The following is a 25,785-nucleotide window of genomic DNA, read 5'->3' as shown; positions in this document are numbered from 1 at the left end:
TGCATCAAAATCTTCTGCCTCCTCGATGAGGGTGTAGATCTCTGGGCTTACCCTTGAGTGCAGGACCTGCAGTTTCTACTCCCCCGAGGGTGTGTCTTCAGCCGTCTCCAGGTAGCCTTTAAAACACGCCAGCCAGTGCTTAAAGATCGCCGCTGAGTTTGTCGCGTGGGGACTGAGTTGCAGACAATCCGGCTTGATTCGGAGGTCCATCCTTTCTACTTAAATCTAGCTTATTAAATTGATGCACGATCAATAACTACTAAAACGAGGTTGTAGTACAACTGAAGGCTTTAATAAGCTAGAAGTGTTCCCCAGCAGCTCAGGTACAGAAAGAGGGCTGCTGGGACGGCACGGGTTCTTATACCCTGCCTATCGGGGCGAAGCTACCATACTCTACAGCCAATGGTAAAACCCCTAGGTTTAACCAATGGCACGTCAGTCTCTCATGTACCGTAATACTTGATAATACCACAAACTGTTTTGATTTAATTGTTTTTGCTTTTAAATGGGGTGAGACTGCTACCTACCTGCTTATGGCTATAACTGTTTTTCTCCTCTCGGGAGGGCACATCCTACATTGGGGGTGGTTCCTATTGCTTCACTGACTGGCAGAGGCGGGGCTTCTGAAGCCACTGCTGTGTAAGAGGCAGGCTGTGTTTTATGAGTGTTGAAGGGCTATTGAAGAGACATTCCCCCCAGAACAGGAGTTCCACTGGTATCTATTTTTAAATTCTCGATTTTGATTCAAATATCTCTGGATTACTAGTCCAGTGACAATATCAGTGTATCACCGCCTCCCCTTGATAATGTTGGAATGTTTCTGTAATTCTGTAATAAGGGCAGCACGGTAGCACAAGTGGATAGTACTATGGCTTCACAGCGCCAGGTTCCCAAGATCAATTCCCCACTGGGTCACTGTCTGCGGAGTCTGCATGTTCTCCCCGTGTCTGCATGGGTTTCCTCTGGGTGCTTCGGTTTCCTCCCATGGTCCAAAGACATGCATGTTAGGTGAATTGGCCTTAGTGACCAAAAAGGTTAGATGGGGTTACGGGTATAGAGTGGAAATGAGGGCTTAAGTGGGTCGGTGCAGACTCGGTGAGCCGAATGGCCTCCTTCTGCACTGTATGTTCTATGTACCATTAAATATAACTGATTCCTCACAGAATTATTTGGATTTTGATTATGTGATTTAATGTTTTTCATAGATTCTCTTGGAATTTTCTACTTTTCAAGTACATGAATTTGCAGGATGTTTCGGAGATCATGTAACAATTTATGATGGTCCAAATAACAATCACAATGTCCTTGACGGACCAGCTTGTGGTGCAGAGAATCCAGCTGTGATATCAACTAAACGCGAATTATTGATTACATTCAAATCCACCCGGACATTAGCAGCAACTGGTTTTGCTGCCAAATATAAATTCAGTAATATTCTTAAAAACAATTTTCTTCTGTTCTTAACTATAAAGGTATTTGTGTATCAATATGCATTTTAACTCATGATTTTATACTCCTTTTTAAAATCTAGTTACATGTGGGAAAATGTTATCGACCAGAAGTGGAAAAATCGGGAGCAGGGCGCGTCGCTCCAAAGATGTGCTCTGTTATTGGGTTGTGCTCATAAAAAGACATTATCAGGTTTGAAAATAGCACACTGAAAATTTTGACAACGACACACTGTACATATTCAATAGTTGGAGTGTGAGGGTGGATATAAACTTGGAGCAACGTTCTGGAAGGTAAGCGTTCCATTAATGATAGCCAGTGATCAATTGGCAACTTTGACCACTGTCCTTATTTAAATGCTCCTATCCCTGAACAGAGCTAGCAGAACCAACTTCCAAATGAATGGTGGGAAAAGGGTTAAGGAAAGTCTCAACCTGCACCTCCTATTCTCACCAAAAAAATGTTTCTGTCTTAGTTATTCCTGACCAACATTGACCAGCTTTCATCAGGCTTCCCTGGTCAGACTTGTGTAAAATATAGGGCTGTTTAGCACAGGGCTAAATCGCTGGCTTTGAAAGCAGACCAAAGCAGGCTAGCAGCACGGTTCAATTCCCGTAACAGCCTCCCCGAACAGGCGCTGGAATGTGGTGACTAGGGGCTTTTTACAGTAATTTCATTTGAAGCCTACTTGTGACAAGATGCGATTTTCATTTCATTATAGTCGATGCCCTATGACAATATTAAAACCATGGTTGGAAAATACCTTTAACACTCTGTGTGCTTCAAGCAGGTTCCATAGCCATACACAGAACCCAGCATGTTCAGATTGCAAAGGGTATTAAAGGTAAAAATAAAAAAAGTAATAAAATATAATAACCTTTATTGTGACAAGTAGGCTTTCATTAACACTGCAATGAAGTTAAAAGCAAATTACTGTGGATGCTGGAATCTGAAACAAAAGAGAAAATGCTGGAAAATCTCAGCAGATCTGGCAGCATCTGTAGGGAGAGAAAAGAGCTAACGTTTCGAGTCCAATGACTCTTTGTCAAAGCTAACAGACAGAGAAAGTGGGAAATATTTATACTGTGGAGTGAGAAGGAAAGATGAGTCATAACCACAGAAACCCAGGGAAACCGGGTGCTAATGGCCACAGAAACCAAGGGGAAAGAGTGCTAACGGCAGTCCCCAGAGAGAACAAAAGGTCATTGCAGCAGAGGATGAACTGTAGATGTGGGGGAGGGGAAGGGGGAAGCAAAGAGGAGAAAGTTGCTCCCTGCTCCCTGCCCACATGTCTGTTCTTGGCCTGCTGCAATGTTCCAGTGAAGCTCAACGCAAACTGGAGGAACAACATCTCATCTTCCGGTTAGGCACGCCTTCCGGCCTGAACATCGAATTCAACAACTTCGGAAGATCAGATCTACCCACCTCGACCCATTTGTTTTCATCCCATTTCATTTTAACTGTCTATTACCATTTCTTTCTTTCTTAATATATATTTAATCCCCCACCCCAATCTTGTCCACCTTTCCCCTCTCTCCTTCTCACTCCACAGTATAAATATTTCCCACTTTCTCTGTCTGTTAGCTTTGACAAAGAGTCACTGGACTCAAAACGTTAGCTCTTTTCTCTCCCTGCCGATGCTGCCAGACCTGCTGAGATTTTCCAACATTTTCCTTTCGACTGCAATGAAGTTACTGTGAAAAGCCCCTAGTCGCCACATTCCAGCACCCATTCGGGTACACAGAGTAGAATTCAGAATTCTCAGCTGGTACGGGAATTGAACCTGTGCTGCTGGTCTTGTTCTGCATCACAAACCAGCTGTCTAGCCCACTGAGCTAAACCAGCCCGTATGAGTTTATTACGAATAATAAACCTGCTCAGGCATGTTTTTGGTCAAGGCACATTGAGTTAAAATAGATCCCTGGAAGCTGGACTTCTTTTGACCAAAGAAGCATTTGATGTTGATTCCAGGAAATAACTAAAGGCAGAATTTACGTAGTTAGAATTAGCGAACAATTGCAAAACTTTCAGTGAAGAATGTTTTGAAAAACTGAGATCACAGTATCATTAAGTTTAGAATAGTTAAGAACTAAGCTGTTGTTCGGTTAATTTCAGTGAGTTGGAAAGGAATCTGGCAAAGGTAGATTAAATCAAAGATTGATAGGTTAAACAGTAAATTCATAATGGGATGCTGTCAATGAGGAAGTAGTTTGAATACAGGCTAGACATATTACCGTTAGGGGAAAGGAAAGATCTGGGGCGGGATTCTCCAACCCTCCACGCCGGAATCATGCCCGGAGCGGGGGCAGAAATTAGCCGTTCACGCCGGAAATCCGGCGCGCGGTTGATGCGGCGCCGTTCGGGGGCCGTTGGAAGAGGCCCCCGCGGCGATTCTCCGTGGTCGACTGGCTGAGTTCCCGCCGGCTTGGTTCACATCTGGTACCACCCGGGGGGAGTTTGAACCTGCGGCCGCGGTGGCAGTCCTGGTGGGGGGCAGGAGGGATCTGACTCAGGAGGGGGCCTCAGCGGTGGCCAGGCCAACGATCAGGGGTCACCGATCAGCGGGCCATCGCGATCTGGGGGGGACCTACCTTCCTTCGCGCGGGCCCGCTGTGTGGGTCCGGCATGTCGGTAGTGCCCGCACCGAAGTGGGCCGCTGGGCACATGTGCGGATCCGCTTGCGGCCAACGTGCACATGCGCGGCCACGTGGTCTGGACAGCAGGGCCCCGCCGGCCGCCAGAGCTGCAGGACGCACGCTGGGCCCTGCTAGCCCCCTGGAAAACGGGGAATCTCCCTGGACTTTCGAGGAAAATGTCCGGAGTGATTCTCGCCTGTTTTCTGGCGCGCGTGGGGACTTTGTCCCCAAAAAGAGAATCCCAGCCCTGGAAAACTGCTAATCCCTGGATGAGTTACGATCTAAAAATGGAAATGTAACATGAGAAAGGAGTATACTATAAATGTAAAAGTGGGAGAGGAGCCGGAGCTTTAAAAGCACGTGGGAGGAGCCGGAGATTTAAAAGAGCGTGCGATGAGCTGGAGATTTAAAAGCAGGAGAGGAACCAGAGATTTAAAAGCGCGGGAGAGGAGCCGGAGTTTTAAAAGTGGGAGAGGAGTCATAGATGTAAAAGCGGGAGAGGAGCCAGAGATTTAAAAGCGGGAGAGGAGCCGGACATTTAAAGCTGGAGAGGAGCCGGAGATTTAAAAGCGCGGGAGAGGATCCGGAGATTTAAAAGTGTGGGAGAGGATATGGAGATTTAGAAGCGCGGGAGAGGAGCCTGAGATTTAAAAGCACGTGAGTTCAGTAAGGAGCATAGAGAAACTGAAGAGTGATGTCACAGGAGGGCTGTGATTAGATTGGAAAAGAGAGGACCTACTGGTAAGTAGTTTTTCTTTTCATTGTCTATTTCTTTTGTTTTCTTTTGTTTTTTGGCATTGTAGTTGTATAAGTAAACCTAAGATTTAAGACATGGCAGGAGATCCCAGACCAGTGTCCTGCTCCTCGTGTGAGATGTGAGAGCTCAGGGACACGCCCACTGACCCTGGCTCCTTAATGTGCAAGAAGCGTGTCCAGTGCAACTCCTGTTAGGCCGCTTGATGGCTCTGGAGCTGCAGATGGACTCACTTTGGAGCTTCCGCGATGCTGAGGACGTCGTGGATAGCGCGTTTAGCGAGTTGGTCACACCACAGGTGAAAATTACTGACGGAGATAGAAAATGACCAAAAGACAAAGCAAGAGTAAGAAGTCAGTGCAGGTGTCTCCTGCGGTCATCTCCCTGCAAAACAGATATACCGATTTGGATACTGTTGGGGAAGGCAGCAGCAGCCAGGTTCATGGCACCGTAGCTCGCTCTGCTGCACAGGAGGGCAGGAAGAAGAATGGCAGGGCTATAGTGATAGGGGACTCAATCGTAAGGGGAATGGACAGGCAGCTCGGTGGACGCAATCAAGACTCCAGGATGATATGCTGCCTCCCTGGTGGAAGGGTCAAGGATATCGCAGAGTGGCTGCATCTGCCAGAAACCTAGTGAGGCATCCAACTTCGTGAAAATCTTTGCATTTAAGAAGTGATTTCTTCTCTTTTAGGTATCGGATAATGTTCTCGACATATATTCTTGTTAAGATCCTTAGGATCCATGCATATTCTGATATCTCCTATCTGTTTTTTCACACAGACCAGGGACCTAACCTAATCTATCGGCTATGTTACCTTGGACATGATTCCTTGAAATTGCAATTGTATTAGTTCTTCTTTCAATCTTTCTCTTGGAGGTGCTGGTACTCTTCTGGGTGGATGGATTATAGGCTTCGCATCCTTTTTTAGTAGAATTTTATATGGATATGGCAATGTGCCCATACCATGAAAAACATCAGGGTATTCACTGATTAACTGTTGAATGTCAGTTTCTAATCTAGATGCCTCAGACGTGTTCAGGAAGATCCTTGTATGCCTGAGAACCTCATAAGGAAGATCTGTGGTCATCCACTATCTCAAATCGTAATGTTGTCTGAATGTCTCTGTTGAGAGCTGTTAAATGACATGAACCATGTGACACACTCTGATTGCCATTGTAATCTTTAAGTGTGCATGCTGCAGGTAAAATGTTGTAATCCCCTTGGATGGATGATGAATCCTGACAGTTGAGCAAATTGGCAGAAGCACCAGTGTCCAGCGTAAAAACTATAGGGTTGTTGTTAATATGCACAGTCGTTGTCCATTCATTGTCATTACTAATTGGATAGTCAGAGGCTTTTCCCCAGGGTAGAGGGGTCAATTACTAGGGGGCATAGGTTTAAGGTGAGAGAGGCAAGGTTTAGAGTAGATGTACGAGGCAAGTTTTTTACGCAGAGGGTAGTGGGTGCCTGGAACTCGCTACCGGAGGAGGTAGTGGAAGCAGGGACGATAGGGACATTTAAGGGGCATCTTGACAAATATATGAATAGGATGGGAATAGAAGGATACGGACCCAGGAAGTGTAGAAGATTGTAGTTTAGTGGGGCAGCATGGTCGGCACGGGCTTGGAGGGCCGAAGGGCCTGTTCCTGTGCTGTACATTTCTTTGTTCTTTGTTCTTTGTTAATGATGTTTACTTTCTGAGGAACCTTCTTTGTTTCATGGAGATTTTTTATGGTTGCTTGAAGATCTGTCTTTGTTGCTTGAAGATCTGTCTTTGTTGATGCTTCATTGATTCCAATAAAAAGTGTCTTCCAAAGAAAAACCTCCATCTTTGTCCGAAAAATTCTGTTGTGAATTTATTCTTTCATGTTTTGAAATTGATCTTACATTATAATACTTTTTCTGTGCGGTTGGGAGAAGATTTGCTGATGATTGGCACTGAGAAGTGTTTAATCTTGAATACTTTAAACAGCATTTTCCTTGAGCAGGACAGTTTCCCTTTAAGTGGACATTACCACATCTGTAGCGTGTCATGATGTCATCTCTCTGACTCATGAGTGACATTCGCACATGCGCAGGCTTCCTTTGCGGAGTCTCGCATTTCAATATTAACTGTGCATGTCCTGAGTTGGAATGTGAGCACGCAAGATAGCTGCTGCCTCGAACGTGCTTCTTTGCTGCCTGCAACACCATTTTAACTTTCTCAACCTCGTGGTGGACTTTTGTGCCTTTTTCTCGTGGATAAAATTCTAAGTATTAATTTTTACTCTGCTCATTTGAAATGCACTTTTTGATAGCAATTTTTAAAGTTAAATCATTTTGCCATAATAGAGCTTCTCTGAGACGTTTGTCCGTTATTCAAGAAACGATTTGATCTCTGATCAGCGAGTCATGCAAATCAGCAAAATTACAAGTTTGGGCTAGAAGTTTAAGATCTGTGATGGATTCTCCATTCTTTTGTGAACGCTTGGGAAATCTGATTCACTCCAAAATTTCATTGGTTTTGCATTTTGCAATGATCATCAAATTTTTCGACAGTCACCCTGAATTTACTTTTATCTTCGCCTTCAGCAAAAATAAATGAATTAGAAATTCCAATAGCCTGTTGACCTGCCAGGGACAGAGGAAAGCTATGCGTCTAGATTCAGAGGTTGTATTTAAATCGTGAGCTTCTACATAGAGCTAGAATTGTTGATTCAATAACTTCCAGTTAAGATTTGTTACCGGTAGGCTTCAGATGTCTGGGAGCCTGCACTTGGTCCATCAAATCAATTTGTTGTCGAGGATCCGTTTGCTGCGATGCCTTCTACAGTCGAACAGTTAGTATCGGAATTTTATCTTTTCCTTTCTAATTTTCTGACTAGTCTTTCTTAAAGCTTGTTTTGACATGGTACCATGTTATATTTAAACTCCTGGTAGCATTTTATATTACTAAATTGTAACATAAATATTACTCTTTTGTCTTGCCGAGTTGTCTTGAATTCTGATGAGAAATAGTCAAAGTCTTCCAGATGATGACTAAATGTTTATTGAGTAATATATAATAAACAAGTGATTTCTTTCACTTCAATACTAAACTAGTAAACAAGTAAGTCAGTTTATATTAAATTAACAATTATAATTATAATACACTGCACTCTGATCTAATCACATCTTCACTCTAGCTGTTCTCTACACACACTAACTCACACACATTAAAAAAGAGCGGGAAACTCCTTTTTGTAGGTCCTGTTAGTGTTGCCATCTAGTGATCATTTGTCTGTACTTACTTAAAATTAACTGAACATATATTAACACATACAGAGATCACTACAAAGAGGGCAGTGCAGTTAATGTTCTGTCTGGCATTGAAAAGGCTTTCAATCAAGTACCGTATAAAAGACTTGCTTGTGAATTTGAAGTTTACGGGATTAAAGAGACATTCAGTGCATGGATACAAAATTAGCCATGGGATAAAAAGCAGAGAATAGCAGTTAACAGTTGTTTTTCGTGCTGGAGGAAAGTGTACAGTTGTGTTTCTGAAAAGCTGGTGTTGGGATCACCGACATATATTAATGACCTAAACTCTGTTTATACAGAGCTTAATTTCAATGTTTTCCAATGGCAATGACCTTTGAAGTACAATGAACAGCAAGGAGAATAATAACAGATAAAGGAAGATACCTACATATGAAATGACGAGACAAATGACATGTAAAGTATGTCACAAAGAAATATGAACTTACTAATTTTATAAAAATGAGAACAGGAAAAATAAACTAAATGGTACAGTTCTAAAGAGGTTTCAGGAACAGAGAAGACTGAAGGTGTATGCGCACACATTTGAAGAAGGCAAAAATAGTTAAGAATCAAATGCTGCCAAAATTCAACTCTGCAGCACTTATTTTTTAAACTCAAACTTAGGGCTGCTATTTTGGAGATCAATGTTCCAGCTATCTTTATAATTTATATGCAATTTATACGTTCAGCAGTTCTGCCTGGACAGTACGCAGAACAATGCTTTTCACTGTACTGTTATATTACTTGATCTAGTAATATGTATCATTACTAGTTGCTGTTGATGCAGATGGTCTGATGGTGTGATCCTGGAGAAACCACGAGTCTTCAACATAAGCAAACTAATTTATTAAAGTAACACTTGATTATATCTGAGTTTGACACTCGACAGAACTATCTCTCGAAATCAAGTAATTAAATATGATTGTATTAACTGATTCACAACTATAAATACTAACTATACTGAGAGCTATCTATCATACACTACCACTTACTAAACATTCCTGAGTTGAAAGATAATTTGTTATGTTGTAGGTGCAACATAAGCGGCTTCCTTGTGGTGCACTTGACAAAGGAAGGTTCAGGCATGGAGATAACTTCAACATGTTTATTAAACTATTTACATTCTATTACTCGGGTTCGACACTACTGCTAATCCTACTATAGCTACCCAGACTGACTAACCAGCTGCTGCAATCCACGTGGTGGGTGTAATATTGAATCAACCCTGTGTCTGTTCTCACTGACTGTCTCCACTGGAAAGAGGCAGATCATGTGCGTTGTGTCCTTTGTATATGGGTTGGTGTAATGCCCCCCTGTGGTCGTGTCACCTCCTTGTGTATCGTGAATGTCCATTGGTCGTCTCCTACTAACTGATCTATTGGCTGAGTGTGTGTGTGTGTGTGATGTCTCTGGTGCTCCCTCTAGTGTCTAGTTAGCCTACATGCATTTACATTGATGCACATCACCACAAAAGAGATCAAGGTCCTCTGGGAGCTGATACTTATAGGTGGATCAATGATGCCCTCTAGTGGTAGTGTTACAGCTAGATGTTATAATTAACCCTTTAGTTATATGCACATGTACATATCATTACATGTACCTTGGTACACATGGCAATAAATCCAAATCCAGTTGGAAAGATCCCCACCAATGCGATTTATGGGGATCATCAGCTACTAACAAGTTACAAATTGGTATCTACAACCCAATCCTGCACATTAATGTGTGGCTGGAACGGTGGCGCAGGAGGAAGGGCTTTAGATTCCTGGGACTTTTGGCCTGCCTCTTCAGAAAATGGCACATGTATAAGTGAAACAGATTGCACCTGAACAGAGAGGGTGGTTTGCTTGTTTTTGGAAGGGCTTTAAACTAACTTGACAGCAGTGTGGAAACCAAGGAAGAATATTAGACAGGAATACCCGTGTGCACTTAATACTGGGAGAGAGACACCCGTTCTGATTCACAGCAGACTGAACCAGGAATGTCCCAGTGCGATGGCACTCATAAGATTGCTGGAGGCCAGGAATCTGCTGAGGCCCAGTCAGTCGACGTGCTCTGGACTCAATCATTCTTCAGTTGCTGGAGCTCTAAAAGCAAAATTAGGAACCTCAGTAAGGGTTGTCAGCTACATTCCATAATTGAAAGGCAGAATGGAGGACTCCTACTGCCATCTGTCTGAGATAGTGCTGACATTCCAAGACAACCAGGTCAACACAGCAAGGGTGGCGTTGCGGTGGAGATCTTGGTGCAAGACATCTGACCTGCACTTCTGCAGGCTATGCACTCCATGGTACACTTGTGGGCATCCACAAATGTCAAGTAAGAAGGTGGCAGGGCTTTTCGACTTCACTCCAGCTGCCCCTCTATTCCTGGGAGGAGGCCAGAGGCCCTTTGCGAGCCATAAGGAGGAGGCTTAGCTGCTAAATACCCTCGGGCCATCCATCCAGATGATTACAGGAATGTCCTACCCATCAGAATCCCCTCTACCTGTGACCGCTTCAGCTCAAGTTCCACAGGCCGAGGAGAATGGCACTGTCACACAGCAGGACCTCAAAAGCAGACCCTTTCCCCACAGATCTCGGCCCTCCATTGGACAATTGCCTAGGTCATTACAGACAGCAAGGCATGGCAGACATCAGGCTGCCTCCATGACTGCTGTGGATCTTGGGGCTGCACCAGGACTTGGCAGCAGGGTTAGAAGATTACAAATGTCTAGTAGTACAGTGTGAGCACAGATATTAGGCACTTGTAGATAATGCCACTTCCAGAAATAAATATTTATTTATTGCACCCTTTCTGTGGCTCCTTGTTCTGATGAGGTCTCCCTGTTGTGCTGGTAAGAAAACCTGATTCCTGTACCACAGAATTGGAAGCTCTGGCTGCTAAGCCCAGAGCTTCCTCCATATGCTTCCTCTAAGGTGTAGGTGCACTGGTAGCATCTTGCCACAGTAAACTGTTTTTCTTAGGGAATGAGGACATCTCCCACAATGTACCATTACTCATCCTTGTCATTGTCAATGTGTACTCTCTGCAGATCTTGTCCTGTTGCTTGCCACCATATTCCATTAGCTTCAGCCTCCTGTGACACTGAACCTCAAGGGCACAGATCACTAAGAATTATCATAGGTCAGGATAGGTGAAACTCGACTCACGACATTGTCATGATAAGACCCCCGTGACTTCCGGTTGCGGCAGGGAAGAGCTAGCCGCACGTTTCGGCGGCTCCAGCTCCGACGGAACTTCGGGCTCTTTTAAGAGCCCCAGCGGGGACTTGGACGGCCGTAAAACCCGGTGAGAGGCGCGAGGGAAGGGAGTCCGCCCCGAACGACGGAGGGAAAAACCGGCGGCGGCGGCTGCAGCCCGAAGAATCTGCAGCCAGAAGGTCAGGGGGAGTGGAACAAAATGGCGGCGGAGAAACCACAGGTGACATGGGGGCCTGAGCAGGACGAGGTGGTGAGACGGTGCGTGGACCTGCTGAAGAAGGAGGCAATGACCCCGTTGTTACAGGCAATTGAGGGGCTTAAGGAGACTTTAAAGACCCAGGAGACTGAACTTCGCGTGGTGGAGCAGAAGATATCAGGTATTGAGGACGAAGTCCTGGGCCTGGCGGTCAAGACTCAGACGCACGAGGCACTTCATAAAAAGTGTGCTGATAGGATTGAGGCCCTTGAAAATGGAGCGCGAAGGAAGAACCTTAGGATACTAGGTCTCCCGGAGGGTGTGGAAGGAGTGGACTGTGGAGCGTACGCAAGTAAGATGCTGAGCTCACTGATGGGTGCTGAGGCCCCTGCGGGCCCCATGGAGATGGAGTGGGCAAATCGGATCCCGGCGAGAAGACCAAAAGCGGGAGAACCACCGAGGGCGATAATCGTGCGATTCTACCGCCTTAAGGACAGAGAAGAGGTCCTGAGATGGGCTAAAAAGGTGCGGAGTAGCAGATGGGAGAATGCGGTGGTAAGGATCTACCAGGATTGGAGTGCGGAGGTGGCGAGAAGGAGGGCGAGCTTCAACCGAGCCAAAGAGGTTTTGCACAAAAGGAAGGTGAAGTTTGGGATGCTGCAGCCGGCAAGACTATGGGTCACGCATCAGGAGGGACACTATTATTTCGAGACGGCGGAGGAAGCATGGTCCTTCATCAATGAAGAGAAACTGGACCGGAACTGAGGGACTGATGCTGCAGGGAACTGTTATTGTTGTTATTATTGTTTTTGTTAATGGGATGGTGAAAGTTAAGCGAGAAGTAAACAGGGAAGGGGGGGGACACTGGGGAAATGTGGGCGCCAGTGAGGGGGGAGAGGCGGGACATAGTCAGAGAATGGGGAAGGAGAGGGGGAGGGGAAAGGGAGCTGCGCCATAAGAGGCGGGTCAGGTAAAGGGATGTTCCCGCGCCAGAAAGAATAAGACGGGAAAACAGGCGCAAGGCGGATGGGAGTTCCCTCACACCGGGGGGGCCGAGGAGCGAGCAGGAGTAGCCGGGTCAGTTGAAGTCAGCTGACTTACGGAAGTGATATGGGGGGAGCAATAGGGATCTAGCGGGGGGGGGGGGGGGGGGACTTGGTTGCTGCTGCGGAAATCCAAAAGGAAATGGCTAAAGAGAGGGTGGTCGGGGGCGGAATGCGACGCTGGGGGAGCGAGCGGGAGCGCGGAGGCGGGATATGGGACTGGCCTAGAGAAGGTAATGGCTAGTCGACACGGGAGGGGGGCAGGTAGCCCCCCAGTGAGGCTGATCACGTGGAACGTGAGAGGCCTGAATGGACCGATAAAAAGGGCCCGAGCGCTCGCGCATTTGAAAGGACTAAGGGCAGACGTGGTTATGCTCCAAGAGACGCACCTAAAGGTGGCGGACCAAGTTAGGCTAAGAAAAGGATGGGTGGGACAGGTGTTCCACTCAGGACTGGACGCAAAGAACAGAGGGGTGGCCATTTTGGTGGGGAAACAGGTAGCATTTGAAGCAAAGAACATCGTAGCAGATAGTGGAGGTAGATATGTAATGGTGAGTGGTAGGCTGGAGGGAATGGAGGTCGTGTTGATTAATGTGTATGCCCCAAATTGGGACGATGCGGGGTTCATGAGACGGATGCTGGGGCGTATTCCGGACCTGGAGGCAAGAAATTTGATTTTAGGAGGGGACTTCAATACGGTGCTGGACCCGGGGCTAGATAGATCCAGCTCAAGGACTGGAAGAAGGCCGGCAGCGGCCAAGGTACTTAAGGGGTTTATGGACCAAATGGGGGGAGTGGATCCATGGCGATTTCTTAGACCCAGGGCTAGGGAGTATTCCTTCTTCTCCCACGTCCATAAAGTGTACTCCCGGATAGATTTTTTTGTTTTAGGAAGGTCGTTGATCTCTAGGGTGGAAGAAGCTGAATACTCAGCCATAGCGGTTTCGGATCATGCCCCACATTGGGTGGACCTGGAAGTAGGAGAGGACAGGGAGCAGAGAACACTCTGGCGATTAGATGTGGGACTGATGGCGGATGAGGGAGTGTGTGCAAGAGTGAGGGGGTGTATCGAGAGATACCTGGAGGTCAATGACGACGGCGAGGTCCCTGTGGGAGTGGTCTGGGAAGCACTAAAAGCGGTTGTCAGAGGAGAGCTGATTTCTATTGGGGCCCACAAAAGGAAAACAGAGGCCAAGGAAAGGGATAGATTACTGGGGGAGATTTTAAGGGTGGACAGGGAATTTGCAGAGACCCCGGAGGAGGAGCTGTACAGGGAGAGGAGACGACTCCAGACCGAGTTTGACCTTCTGACCACCAGAAAGGCGGAGGTACTGTGGAGGAAGGCACAGGGGAGGAGGTATGAATATGGGGAAAAGGCTAGTCGCCTGTTGGCGCACCAACTGCGAAAGAGGGCAGCAGAGAGGGAGATAGGAGGAATTAGGGATGAAAGGGGAGACACTGTGCGAAGGGCAGGAAAGATAAATGAGGTGTTTAAGACCTTTTATGAAGAACTGTATAGGTCTCAGCCCCCAGAGGGAGAGGAGGGGATGCGGCAGTTCCTGGACCAGTTGAGGTTCCCGAAAGTGGAGGAGCAGGCGGTGGCAGTTCTGGGGGCGCCGATTGAGGTGGACGAGGTTATTAAGGGACTGGGAAGCATGCAAGCAGGGAAGGCCCCGGGGCCGGACGGGTTCCCGGTGGAATTCTACAGAAAATATGTGGACTTGTTGGCCCCGTTGTTGGCGAGGACGTTCAATGAGGCCAGGGAAGGGGGGACACTACCCCCGACAATGTCGGAGGCGACGATATCGCTAATTTTGAAGAGGGACAAAGATCCGATGCAGTGTGGGTCTTATAGACCTATTTCACTATTGAACGTGGACGCCAAACTGCTAGCAAAGGTGCTGGCATCGAGGATAGAGGACTGTGTCCCAGGGGTGGTGCATGAAGACCAGGCAGGGTTCGTAAAAGGGAGACAATTGAATGTTAACGTGCGACGGCTATTAGGGGTGATAATGATGCCCTCAGTGGAGGGGGAGGCAGAGATAGTGGCGGCAATGGACGCAGAGAAGGCATTTGATAGGGTGGAGTGGGAGTATTTATGGGAAGTGTTAAGGAGGTTTGGGTTTGGGAACGGATTTATTCGCTGGGTTAGACTACTTTATGGGGCACCGACGGCAAGCGTAGTTACAGGTCGACATAGATCGGAGTATTTCCGATTATATAGGGGAACAAGACAGGGATGCCCGCTGTCTCCATTGTTGTTTGCGCTGGCAATTGAACCTCTGGCCATGGCGCTGAGAGACTCCAGGAAATGGAGAGGGGTGACTAGAGGGGGAGAAGAACACCGAGTCTCGTTATACGCGGATGACCTATTGCTATACGTGTCGGACCCAGCGGGGGGGATGATAGGGGTTATGCGAATCTTGAGGAGGTTCGGGGAATTTTCGGGGTATAGGTTAAACATGGGGAAGAGTGAATTATATGTGATACATCCAGGGGACCAGAGTAGAGAGATAGAAGGCTTACCGCTAAGGAAAGTGGAAAGAAACTTCCGATACTTGGGGATTCAGATCGCTAGGAGCTGGGGAACCTTGCACAGACTTAATCTGGCACGGCTGGTAGAACAAATGGAGGAGGACTTTAAGAGGTGGGACATGCAGCCTTTATCGCTGGCGGGCAGGGTGCAAGCAATTAAGATGATGGTCCTCCCGAGGTTCTTATTTGTATTTCAATGTCTCCCTATTTTAATCACCAGGACCTTTTTTAATAAAATAGATAGGAGCATTACGAGCTTTGTGTGGGCAGGGAAAGTACCGAGAGTAAGGAGGGGGTTCCTTTAGCGCAGTAGGGACAGAGGAGGACTGGCACTACCAAACTTGGGAGATTATTATTGGGCCGCCAATGTGGCAATGATACGTAGATGGATGATGAAGGGTGAGCGAGCGGCGTGGAAAAGGCTGGAGAGAAGGTTCTGTAAAGGGACGAGTCTAGAGGCGCTGGTGACGGCGCCGCTACCGTTCTCACCGAAAAAGTACACCACGAACCCGGTGGTGGCGGGAACACTGAACATATGGGGACAGTGGAGGCGACAGAGAGGGGTGCGGAGTGCCCTGGTGGGGTCCCCTATCAGGAACAACCATAGGTTCGCCCCAGGAAGAATGGATGGAGGATTTTAAAGCTCGTACCAGTTGGGAATTAGGAAGGTGGGAGATTTATTCATAGATGGGACTTTTGCGAGCTTGGGAGCACTGGAGGAAAAGTATAAGTTACCCCGGGGGAATTTCTTGAGCTATATGCAGGTGAGGGCGTTTACTAGACAACAGGTGAGGGAATTTCCGCGGCTCCCGACACAGGGGATACAGGACAGGGTGCTTTCAGGGGTGTGGGTCGGAGAGGGCAAGGTGTCAGAGATTTATAGTGAGATGAGGGAAGAGGGGGAGGAGTCAGTGGGCGAACTAAAAAGAAAGTGGGAAGAAGAATTAGGAGAGGAGATAGAGGAGGGTATGTGGGCTGATGCCCTAAGCAGGGTAAATTCCTCTTCCTCATGCACCAGGCTTAGCCTGATTCAATTTAAGGTGCTACATAGAGCACACATAACGGGGGCAAGATTGAGCAGGTTCTTTGGAGTGGAGGACAAATGTGGGAGGTGTGGCGGGAGCCCGGCAAACCACGCACATATGTTTTATCATAGAATTTACAGTGCAGAAGGAGGCCATTCGGCCCATCGAGTCTGCACTGGCTCTTGGAAAGAGCACCCTACCCAAGGTCAACACCTCCACCTCATCCCCACAACCCAGTAACCCCACCCAACACTAAGGGCAATTTTGGACACTAAGGGCAATTTATCATGGCCAATCCACCTAACCTGCACATCTTTGGACTGTGGGAGGAAACCGGAGCACCCGGAGGAAACCCACGCACACACGGGGAGGACGTGCAGACTCCGCACAGACAGTGACCCAAGCCGGAATCGAACCTGGGACCCTGGAGCTGTGAAGCAATTGTGCTATCCACAAGGCTACCGTGCCCGGCACTGGAAGGGTATTGGGAGGGAGTGACGGGAGTGATTTCGCAGGTGGTGAAGGCCCGGGTCAAACCAGGCTGGGGGTTAGCTCTATTTGGAGTTGCGGAAGAGCCGGGAGTGCAGGAGGCGAAAGAGGCCGATGTCGTGGCCTTTGCGTCCCTCGTAGCCCGGCGCAGGATCCTACTCATGTGGAAGGAGGCGAAACCCCCCGGACTGGAGGCCTGGGTAAACGATATGGCGGGGTTTATTAAACTGGAGCAGATAAAGTTTGCCCTGAGAGGATCGGCTCAAGGGTTCACCAGGCGGTGGCAGCCATTTCTCGACTACCTAGGGGAACGTTAGAGGGAAGACGGATGACCAGCAGCAGCAACCCACGGGGGAGGGGGGGGGGGGGGGGGGGGGGAGGAGGCTCAGTTGAGTATAGGTTAATAGAGTACGAGGTTTTGTTACTTGTATATTATTATTATTATTGTTAAAAAGTTTTAACATTTCTGTTTTGTTACTGTTATCGTTTCACTTGTTTAGTAAGGGGGAAAAATGTTGCTCAGGGAAAAAAATGTCAATAAAATATATTTAAAAAAAAAAAATGATTAGACCCCCATCATTGAGTGCAAGCAAGCTGCCATCTGCCAAAGAGGAGTCAGACATTCTCAGTAGCTCTTTGAGGATTTGTGCCTCACTATAAGTCACCATCATCCTCCTGCAATGTGGAGACTGTGTAACTGCTCCCTCCCCATGACACAAGCCTGATCAGTGAGGGTGTGCACTGTCAGCAGTCAGATAGGAGAACAATGCTCAGAGAAGGGACATTAGAATGATGGGATTCGCTCATTACCATCCATGAATTGGGCGGCTATGAGTATGTCCAAGGCCCGCCTACCTGGTCTGGTCATCACCACTGCCTCATAGCCGACATCCACCTCCTTCGGGACCTCCTCTTCATCGTCTACTCAACATTCTCATCCGAGGGAATATGCCGCTTCTCCATATCCTCCTCAGGCAGTTATCCCCTCCTTGAAGTATCAAGTTGTGAAGGGCACAGCAGACAATCATAATGTGCAACATGATCTGTAAACTGTACTTCAGCACTCCATTAGATTGGTCCAGACACCGGAACCTAATTTTCAGCATCCCTCTGGTATTCTCCACCAAAGAACATGTAGTAGCTTGAGCATCATTATACTTGGTCTCAGCTGCACTCTGTGGCCTCCGCACAGACATCTGTACCCCCAAATTCGCTGTTGAACGTTTCCAATCCCGGATGCACTTCCAATTTATGTTACAGCACCCTGGCGAGTGCTCAATCAATTCCAGCCCCACAGACTTTGGAGTCCCAACATAAGTGAATTAATCAATAATTTGAGTTTTCTGAAGATCTTTAACCCTTGACTGCTCTAATGACTTACAGACACCAAATTTATAAGTAAAACATTAACAAAGTGTTTATGAATAAAAAGAGGAAAAGCTGAATGTATATAAAGTAGTAACAGAACAATGGTCAATTAGTCTACCTAATCCCAAAACCCCATCACACCCTCTACCCAGACACACACAAGGTACTGTTTGGTGGGGCTAAAAAAAAATAGTGATTCAAGGGCAGGTTTGAGATGAGTGTTCACTGCTGTAGTTTTGGCCAATGGGCAGCACGGTAGCATAGTTGTTAGCACAGTTGCTGCGCAGATCCAGGGTCCCAGGTTTGATTCCCGGCTTGGGCCACTGTCTGTGCCGGAGCCCCGTGTCTGTGTGGGTTTCCTCCGTGTGCCCCGGTTTCCTCCCACAGTCCAAAGATGTGCAGGTTAGGTGGATTGGCTAAGCTAAATTGCCCTTAGTGTCCAAAAAAGGTTAGGTGGGGTTACTGGGTTACGGGGGTAGGTTGGAAGTGTGGGCTTAAGTGGGGTGCTCTTTCTAAGGGTCGGTGCAGACTCAATGGGCCAAATGGCCTCCTTCTGCACTGTAAATTCTATTCTAATAAAAAAATAGATTTAATCAAGAGGTTCAGGTTGGCACAAATCCATCCTTCAACCATCAGATGGTGTTTTCCCAAGTGTTCCAGGTCAGTGCATTTCCATCCTTCTACCCCCAGATGGAGCTAGGTGTGGGGTTTTCTCAATCATGCAATTCTTGTCACCATCCAGCAGATGGTGCTGTTCACAGGTTCTCAGATTGGTGCACTTCTGCCTTTCTACCACCAGATGCAACTTTCGCTTCACTGTGAGATTAATATAGTTTTGACCCTTGAATTAGCAGTTTTACTGGCCTGATCCCTGTACAAGACTTACGAATGCTCCCACCTTAAACTTGAATTTCCAGCTCTTCACAGCCCTTCAGACACAGAGTTTAAAGATTACAGACCTGGTGAATGTCCACTTGTTTTCTTACTCCAGAAGCCTTCTGCAAACTTCCCTGCTGTCTGCCTCCTCGCTAGGTGAGCCTTCACAGAATTGGCTTGGAGATTTTAAATATCACCTGGCCGAGAGAAAAGAAGCTACAGAAAGAGGGGACAGAATGATTCTTGAAGTTCCCTACTAGCTGGCTTAGTCCATAGATCTGAACACAAGATGACACTCTCCAGAAGACCTGCCTTCTTTCCTGAAATTTTCTGACTGGCTTCACCAACCGCAGGCTACGATAGGAGCTAGCTGAGAATCATATTGGCTTCTGCCAATTGGCTTCTGCCGAATTTATCAAACAGCATCACACGTTCTGCCACAGAACCTAGAGGGAACGTTGTGGCCTGGCCCAACGGGGCAGGGGTGTTCCAGATTTGCCTAAAATCTGTCATTTAACAGAAATCCCCAAAGGTGCAGCAATGTTGTAGCAGCTAACCAGAAGACTGTAGACTGAAGCAGGCAGCAAGACAGGGATAAAAAAAAAGGAACACAGGACAGACAAAATGTTTTACAACAACATCCTAACAATTTACTTTTACCACTATAATCCTCTCTAAACACAATAGAATCACAGTTGGAACTTAACCAATCCTCATACAAACACTTTTGTACAACATGAATATAACTATATATTTTACCCATTCTTTCACAGAAGCATTAAATCAAATCCACTTAAAACTACCTTATTAATAATGTTTACTAATACAAATGTAAATCCCTTAAAACTACCTTTATTTTCCCAACACTGGCAAAGATTGTGTCCATTATATCTTGGACACACTATTGTGTGGAATCTTGCAAGATGCTGCAAAGATCACCTATAAAGTCACATAAAAGTTGAGGCTAGCTATAACTTTCCATGTCACAGGCAATGGATGCCTTCCAAGCCCTGGGGCACCAAATCCTGTAGAAGCATGCAAAAGTGAGCCATTAGTTCCCCTAACAGATGATGTCTAGTCCGTCACTGGTTCTCACTTATCTGTAGAAGGTCAGGCACCATATGTACATGCTGGATCATGGTCGACACCACCGAGCAACTGTTCTCTGGGATAGTCCTCTTCAGGGTTCCCCTTGTTGTTCGGGAGAGTCAGGTGCCTCTGTTGATGTCTTCTCATTTTCTAGGTGCCAGAAGAATGATAGAAATTCCAGTGGCTCCATTTCTCCCATGCGCATATCACTGCAAAATTGAATAGAGAGAGTTGACTGTTAGCTTTTGTCTCCAAAGGTTCGACCTTTACCCAAACACCTTTGGTAGCTTCTTCTCAATGGACACTGACTCACATGCTGGCTACCATACTGAGCATCTGTCCTTTATTTGCTTACTAAATGAGAAAGACCCTACACTATCCTTACCCCATACAGCTTGAAAGATTGGTCACAACTTTGGCCATTCTCTACATCTAGGGGTATCATCTGAGGTGCATGCATTGTCCCAAGCTTCACTCTAGGATCGTGCGTGCAAACCAGTCAACGGAGGGCACCTTTCAAAATGCATGTCAGCACACATCTGGGGCGTCATACTCCGACCCCCCGCCGGGTCGGAGAATGGCCATTGGCCGCCGTGAATCCCGCCCCCGCCCCCGCCGAAGTCTCCGGTACCGGAGATTGGGCGGGGGCAGGAATCGGGCCGCGCCAGTTGGCGGGACCCCCCACTCAATTCTCCAGCCCGGATGGGCCGAAGTCCCGCCTAGAAATTGCCTGTCCCGCCGGCGTAAATCAAAGCTGGTATTTACCGGCGGGACCAGGCGGCATGGGTTGGCTCCGGGGTCCTGGGGGGGGCACGGGGCGATCTGACCCCAGGAGGTGCCCCCACGGTGGCCTGGCCCGCGATCGGGGCCCACTGATCCGCCAGCGGGCCTGTGCCGTGGGGGCACTCTTTCCCTTCCGCCTCCGCCACGGCCTCCACCATGGCGGAGGCGGAAGTGACTCTCCCCACTGCGCATGCGCGGGAAACTGTCAGCGGCCGCATTTCCACGCCAGCTGGCGGGGCAACAAACGCCATTTCCGCCAGCTGGAGGGGCGGAAATCCCTCCGGCGTCGGCCTAGCCCCTCAATGTTGGGGCTCGGCCCCCAAAGATGCGGAGCATTCCGCACCTTTGGGGCGGCGTGATGCCCTTCTGATTGGCGCCGATTTGGGCGCCAGTCGGCGGACACCGCGCCGTTGGGGGAGAATTCCGCCCCTGATGTGTCAAAGCACTCTCCTCAGCCAGAGTGCCCTTGTTCATTGACAAAGGGAGGATATATATACTTCCCATTTGGCCAGTGGTGCAGGGAAACCATCGCAGTCCCTGAATGTAGAGGTTAGTTTGGCAAAGGCTAACTGCTGAGTGGTAATCAGTTCTAGTCACACAGATCAGTGGTGATTTGGTTGGCATAATTAGGTGAGCAGTCAGATGACAGGCACATTAATAAGACCATAAGTTATCGGAGTTTAGGCCATTTGACCCATCAAGTCTCTCTGCTAATCGATCATTGCTGATATTTTACTCATCCCCATTCTCCTGCCTTTTCCCATAACCCTGATTCATCAAGAAATCCCCTTATTAATCAAGAACACCAGATTTGTGCTTGAGGTGCTGTTACATTCAGGGCAACAGACCAAGAGCTGGAAGATGGAGTTAGACAGAATAGTTCTTTCTTAGAACATAAGAACCAAGAGCAGGAGCAAGCAATTTAACCTCTTGAGCCTGTTCCTCGTTCAATATGATTATGGTCGATCACATCATGGCCTCAATTCCACCATCCTGCCCATTCTCCATAACCCTTCAACCCATTACTAATTAAAAATTTGTCCTAACTCCTCCGCAAACGTATTCACTTTCCCAGCATCCTCCACACTCTGGTGTTGCGAATTCCACAGATTCACCACCCTTTAGCAAAAGTAGTGTCTCCTCATCTCTGTTGTAAATTTGATGGCCCTTATCCTTAGACTATGACCTCTCATTCTAGAATGCCCCACAACAGGAAGCATCTGCTCCACCTCGCCTTATCCATACCTTTTATCATCTTGTCTACCTCTATTTGATCTCCCCTCATTCTTCATAACTCTAGAGAGTATAGGCCTGAACTACTCAATCTTTCTTTAGAAGACAAACCCCTCATCTCTAATCAATCTCGTGAACCTCCTCTGAACTGCCTCCAATGTCACTACATCTTTCCTCAAATAAGGGAACCAAAGCTGTGCACAATACTCCAGGGGCAGTCTCACCAATGCCTTTTACAGTTGCAACAACACTTCCTTAACTTTATACTCTATTCATTTAGCTACACATGCCAACATTCCATTTGCTTTCTTTATTACCTGCTTTATCTGCATGCTAGTTTTCTGCGACTCATGCACCCAGATCCTTGTGCACCCCGAATACTCTCCACATTTAGATAATCACATTTTTCCAATCAAAATGGATGACCTCACACTTATCCATGTTAAACTGCATCTGCCACATTTTGGCTCACTCACTTACCTTATCTATTTCTATTTGTAAGGTTCTTATTTCCGCATTGCAACTTACTGTCCCACCTATTTTAGCGTCATCTGTAAATTTGGTCATAATACCTTCTATCCCTGCATCCCAGTCATTTATACAGACTGTAAATAGTTGGGGCCCAAGGACCCTACTAGTTAAATCTTGCCATACAGAAAAAGTACTATTTATCCCAATTTTCTGTCTTCTGTCCGTCAACCAGTCTTCTATCCAAGCTAATAAATTACCCCTAACCCCAGGTGATCCAACCTTGTGTATTAACCTTCTTTGCTGCACCAGAAATACTACATGTACAGGATCCCAATTATCCACTTGGCTTGTTACAGCTTCGAAAAACTCTAGCAAATTATTCAAACATGATTTACCCTTCATAAAACCATGCTGACTCTGATGATTGCGTTTTGACTTTCCAAATGTCCTGATATTACTTCCTTAATAATGGATTATAACAATTTCCCAACAACAGATGGTAAACTAGCTGGCCTATAATTTCCTATATTTTGACTCTCACCATTTTTGAATAAGGGCGTTACGTTAGCATTTTTCAAATCCACTGGAATCTTTGCTATGTACAGGGAATTTGGGAATATTATAACCGATGGATCCACTATCTCTGCTGCTGCTTCCTTTAACACCCTAGGATTTAGGCATCAGGCCCTGGGAAGCTGTCTGCCTTCAACCCCAATAGTGTTAATGACTCTTTGTTACAGCTGCATGATCATTTTTGGAGCATTGTTTAATGGGGAATTGTGTGTTAGAGTTAAGAAATACATGTGAACTGTTCTGATTAGGTTTGCTGTTTAAGTGTTTAACTATTGTTTTTTTATTTTGTTTTAATAAAGTTTTGTTTAGAAAATAACCAAGCCCTCATTCTTACATTACCTTTCCTGGAACAAACTGATCTTTCTGCACAGTCTTAAAACTTCAAAAATGGTTCAATCTCTGCCATCGTTGAGAGCTGATCACGTGTTCATAACATTGGTTCCTTCTGCCACATTTAGCACTGCTATGAGTCCTCCTCAAGGGGCTCAGGGGAGATGTTTCACTGGGCTGCAGAGGCCCTTGGCCAATGAGACTGGCCCCGACATTGCTTGGGCAGTGGCTGGGTCACACAGGGTCTAAATTTGTGGTACGTTGTGTGCTTGAATGGGGCGGTGATGGTGGGAGGGCGTCCAACACTATTCACCCCTGTATCTAGTGAACCCTGGAACTCCTGAACTCCCTTGTCCATATATCTCCCTGGCCCTTTTCAGGTCCAAAGGCCCTTTTCAAGTCCAAAAATGCTTCAGCCAACAAATTACGTTGGGTGGCCATGTTGTGTATTCCGCACTGTTATAACACCCTGGGCTAGTGCATAGTCAATTCCAGCCCCACAGGACCAAGAGTCCCAACATAAGTGAATTAACCAATAATTTGTAGATATTTTCTGAGATCTTTGACACTTGATTGCTCGAATGACCTGTAAGTAAAACTTAACTGTTTATTTATAACATGAAAAGAGATGATTATGTAATGGTAATAATAGAATGGTCTGCTAATCTAATTATCCCCCCTTCACCATCCATCCTTCTACCCACACACACATACAAGACAGATATACAGTGGGGAAGGGAAGGATGAAAATAATGGGGATTAAAATGGAAATGAGAGATAAGTGTCTTCGCTGCTAAGGTGTAGTCGCTGTAGTCAGATATCTTCTCAGGACACCCACTGGTTGGGTCGGACCTTCTGGTTTGTGTCTTCAATCAGAACTCACAGGCTGCAGAATTTCCTCTGGGGAGTCACTTTCAGTTGACTGATCTCCACCAGACTGTCTCTCAGTCTCACTGATATAACATTAGAATTCTCTGCCTGAGAGTTTAAAAGAGGGTTTTCTGTCCACTCTGTCTCTTGGCCACTGGCCTCCTATTTCTGCAGGACAGAGCTAATTGGGGTGGAGAGAGAGAAAAATTATCTTTTCTTCAAGACTGCCAGATATTTCATGTGGGAGATGTCAGCTGGGCTTTCCTCAGCCTTTCAAACAGGTGGCTGCAGAGAGAGACTGCTTGCAACCACTTAATCAGACATTACATTTTAACAGGCTGGCGGGAAAGTGTTTTAATCAGAAGTTAAACTTTCACAAGCATAAGATGATGGAGAGAGTCAAAGCTCGTACACTTCACTCTCCTGAGTCAAAACAGGTCGGGAAATATGGTGGCACAGTGGCTAGCACTGCTGTCTCACAGCGCCAGGGACCCGGAATCGATTCTGACCTTGGGTGACTGTCTGTGTGAAGTTTGCACTCTCTCCCTGTGTCTGCATGGGGTTCCTCTGGATGCTCCGGTTTCCTCCCGCAGTCGTAAGATGTGCAGGTTAGGTGGATTGGCCATGCTAAATTGCCCGTAGGGTGGGGTTGCAGTAATAGGATGGGGGATGAGGACCCTCCTTCGAAGGGTTGCCCGCATTTTACCCCAGGTGCCTTCACCCTTTCAGCCCCAGTACCTGCGTCCTTTAAGCCGCAGTGCCTGCATCCTTTCACCTCCAGTGCCTTCACCCTTCAACACCAGTGCTTGCATCCTTTCAGCCACGGTGCCTTCACCCTTTCAGCCCCAATGCATTCACCCTTTCAACGCTAGTGCCTTCGCATTCAGCCCCGGGGCCTGTACCCTTTCAGCCCCGGTACCTTCACCCTTTCAGCCCCGGTGCCTTCACCCTTTCAGCCGCAGTGCCTGCCCCCTTTCAGCCCTGGTGCCTTCACCCTTTCAGGCCCAGTGCCTTCACCCATTCAGCCCCGGTGCTTTCACCCTTTCAGCCGCAGTGCCTGCATCCTTTCAGCCGCAGTGGCTGCACCATTTCTGCCCCGGTGCCTTCACCCTTTCTGCCACGGTGTTTTCGCCCTTTCAGCCCTGGTGCCTTCACCCTTTCAGCCCCGGCGCCTGCATCCTTTCAGCCGCAGTGCCTGCCCCCTTTCAGCCCCGGTGCCTTCACCCATTCAGCCCCGGTGCTTTCACGCTTTCAGCCACAGTGCCTGCATCCTTTCAGCCGCAATGGCTGCACCATTTTTGACCCGGTGCCTTCACCCTTTCTGCCCCGGTGCTTTCACCCTTTCAGCCCTGGTGCCTGCACCCTTTCAGCCCCAGTGCCTGCACCCTTTCAGCCCCAGTGCCTGCCCCCTTTCAATCGCAATTCCCTTCACCCTTTCAGCCCCAGTGGCTGCATCCTTTCAGCACTAGTGCCTTCATGTTTTCAGCCCCTGATCCTGCACCATTTCAGCCCAAGTGCCTGCACCCTTTCAACCCCGGTACCTTTACCCTTCAACACCAGTGCCTGCACAATTTTGGCC

The 25,785-nt window shown here is 47.3% G+C and overlaps 1 protein-coding gene across 1 annotated transcript in view; it reads left to right on the top strand.

The window, feature by feature from the left end:
- Positions 1-25,785, top strand: part of LOC140430960 (astacin-like metalloendopeptidase) — a 665,106-nt gene that overhangs the window by 512,257 nt on the left and 127,064 nt on the right. Inside the window, exons 11-12 of the mRNA XM_072518803.1 lie at positions 1,206-1,428; positions 1,532-1,641. Of these exons, the coding sequence (XP_072374904.1) occupies positions 1,206-1,428; positions 1,532-1,641 (333 nt within the window). The remainder of the gene's footprint in view (positions 1-1,205; positions 1,429-1,531; positions 1,642-25,785) is intronic.

This window comes from Scyliorhinus torazame, chromosome 10 (genome assembly GCF_047496885.1).
Source record: "Scyliorhinus torazame isolate Kashiwa2021f chromosome 10, sScyTor2.1, whole genome shotgun sequence".
NCBI lineage: Eukaryota > Metazoa > Chordata > Chondrichthyes > Carcharhiniformes > Scyliorhinidae > Scyliorhinus > Scyliorhinus torazame.
The sequence above is the reverse complement of the archived record's forward strand: the minus strand, read 5'-3'. Positions and strand labels throughout refer to the sequence as shown.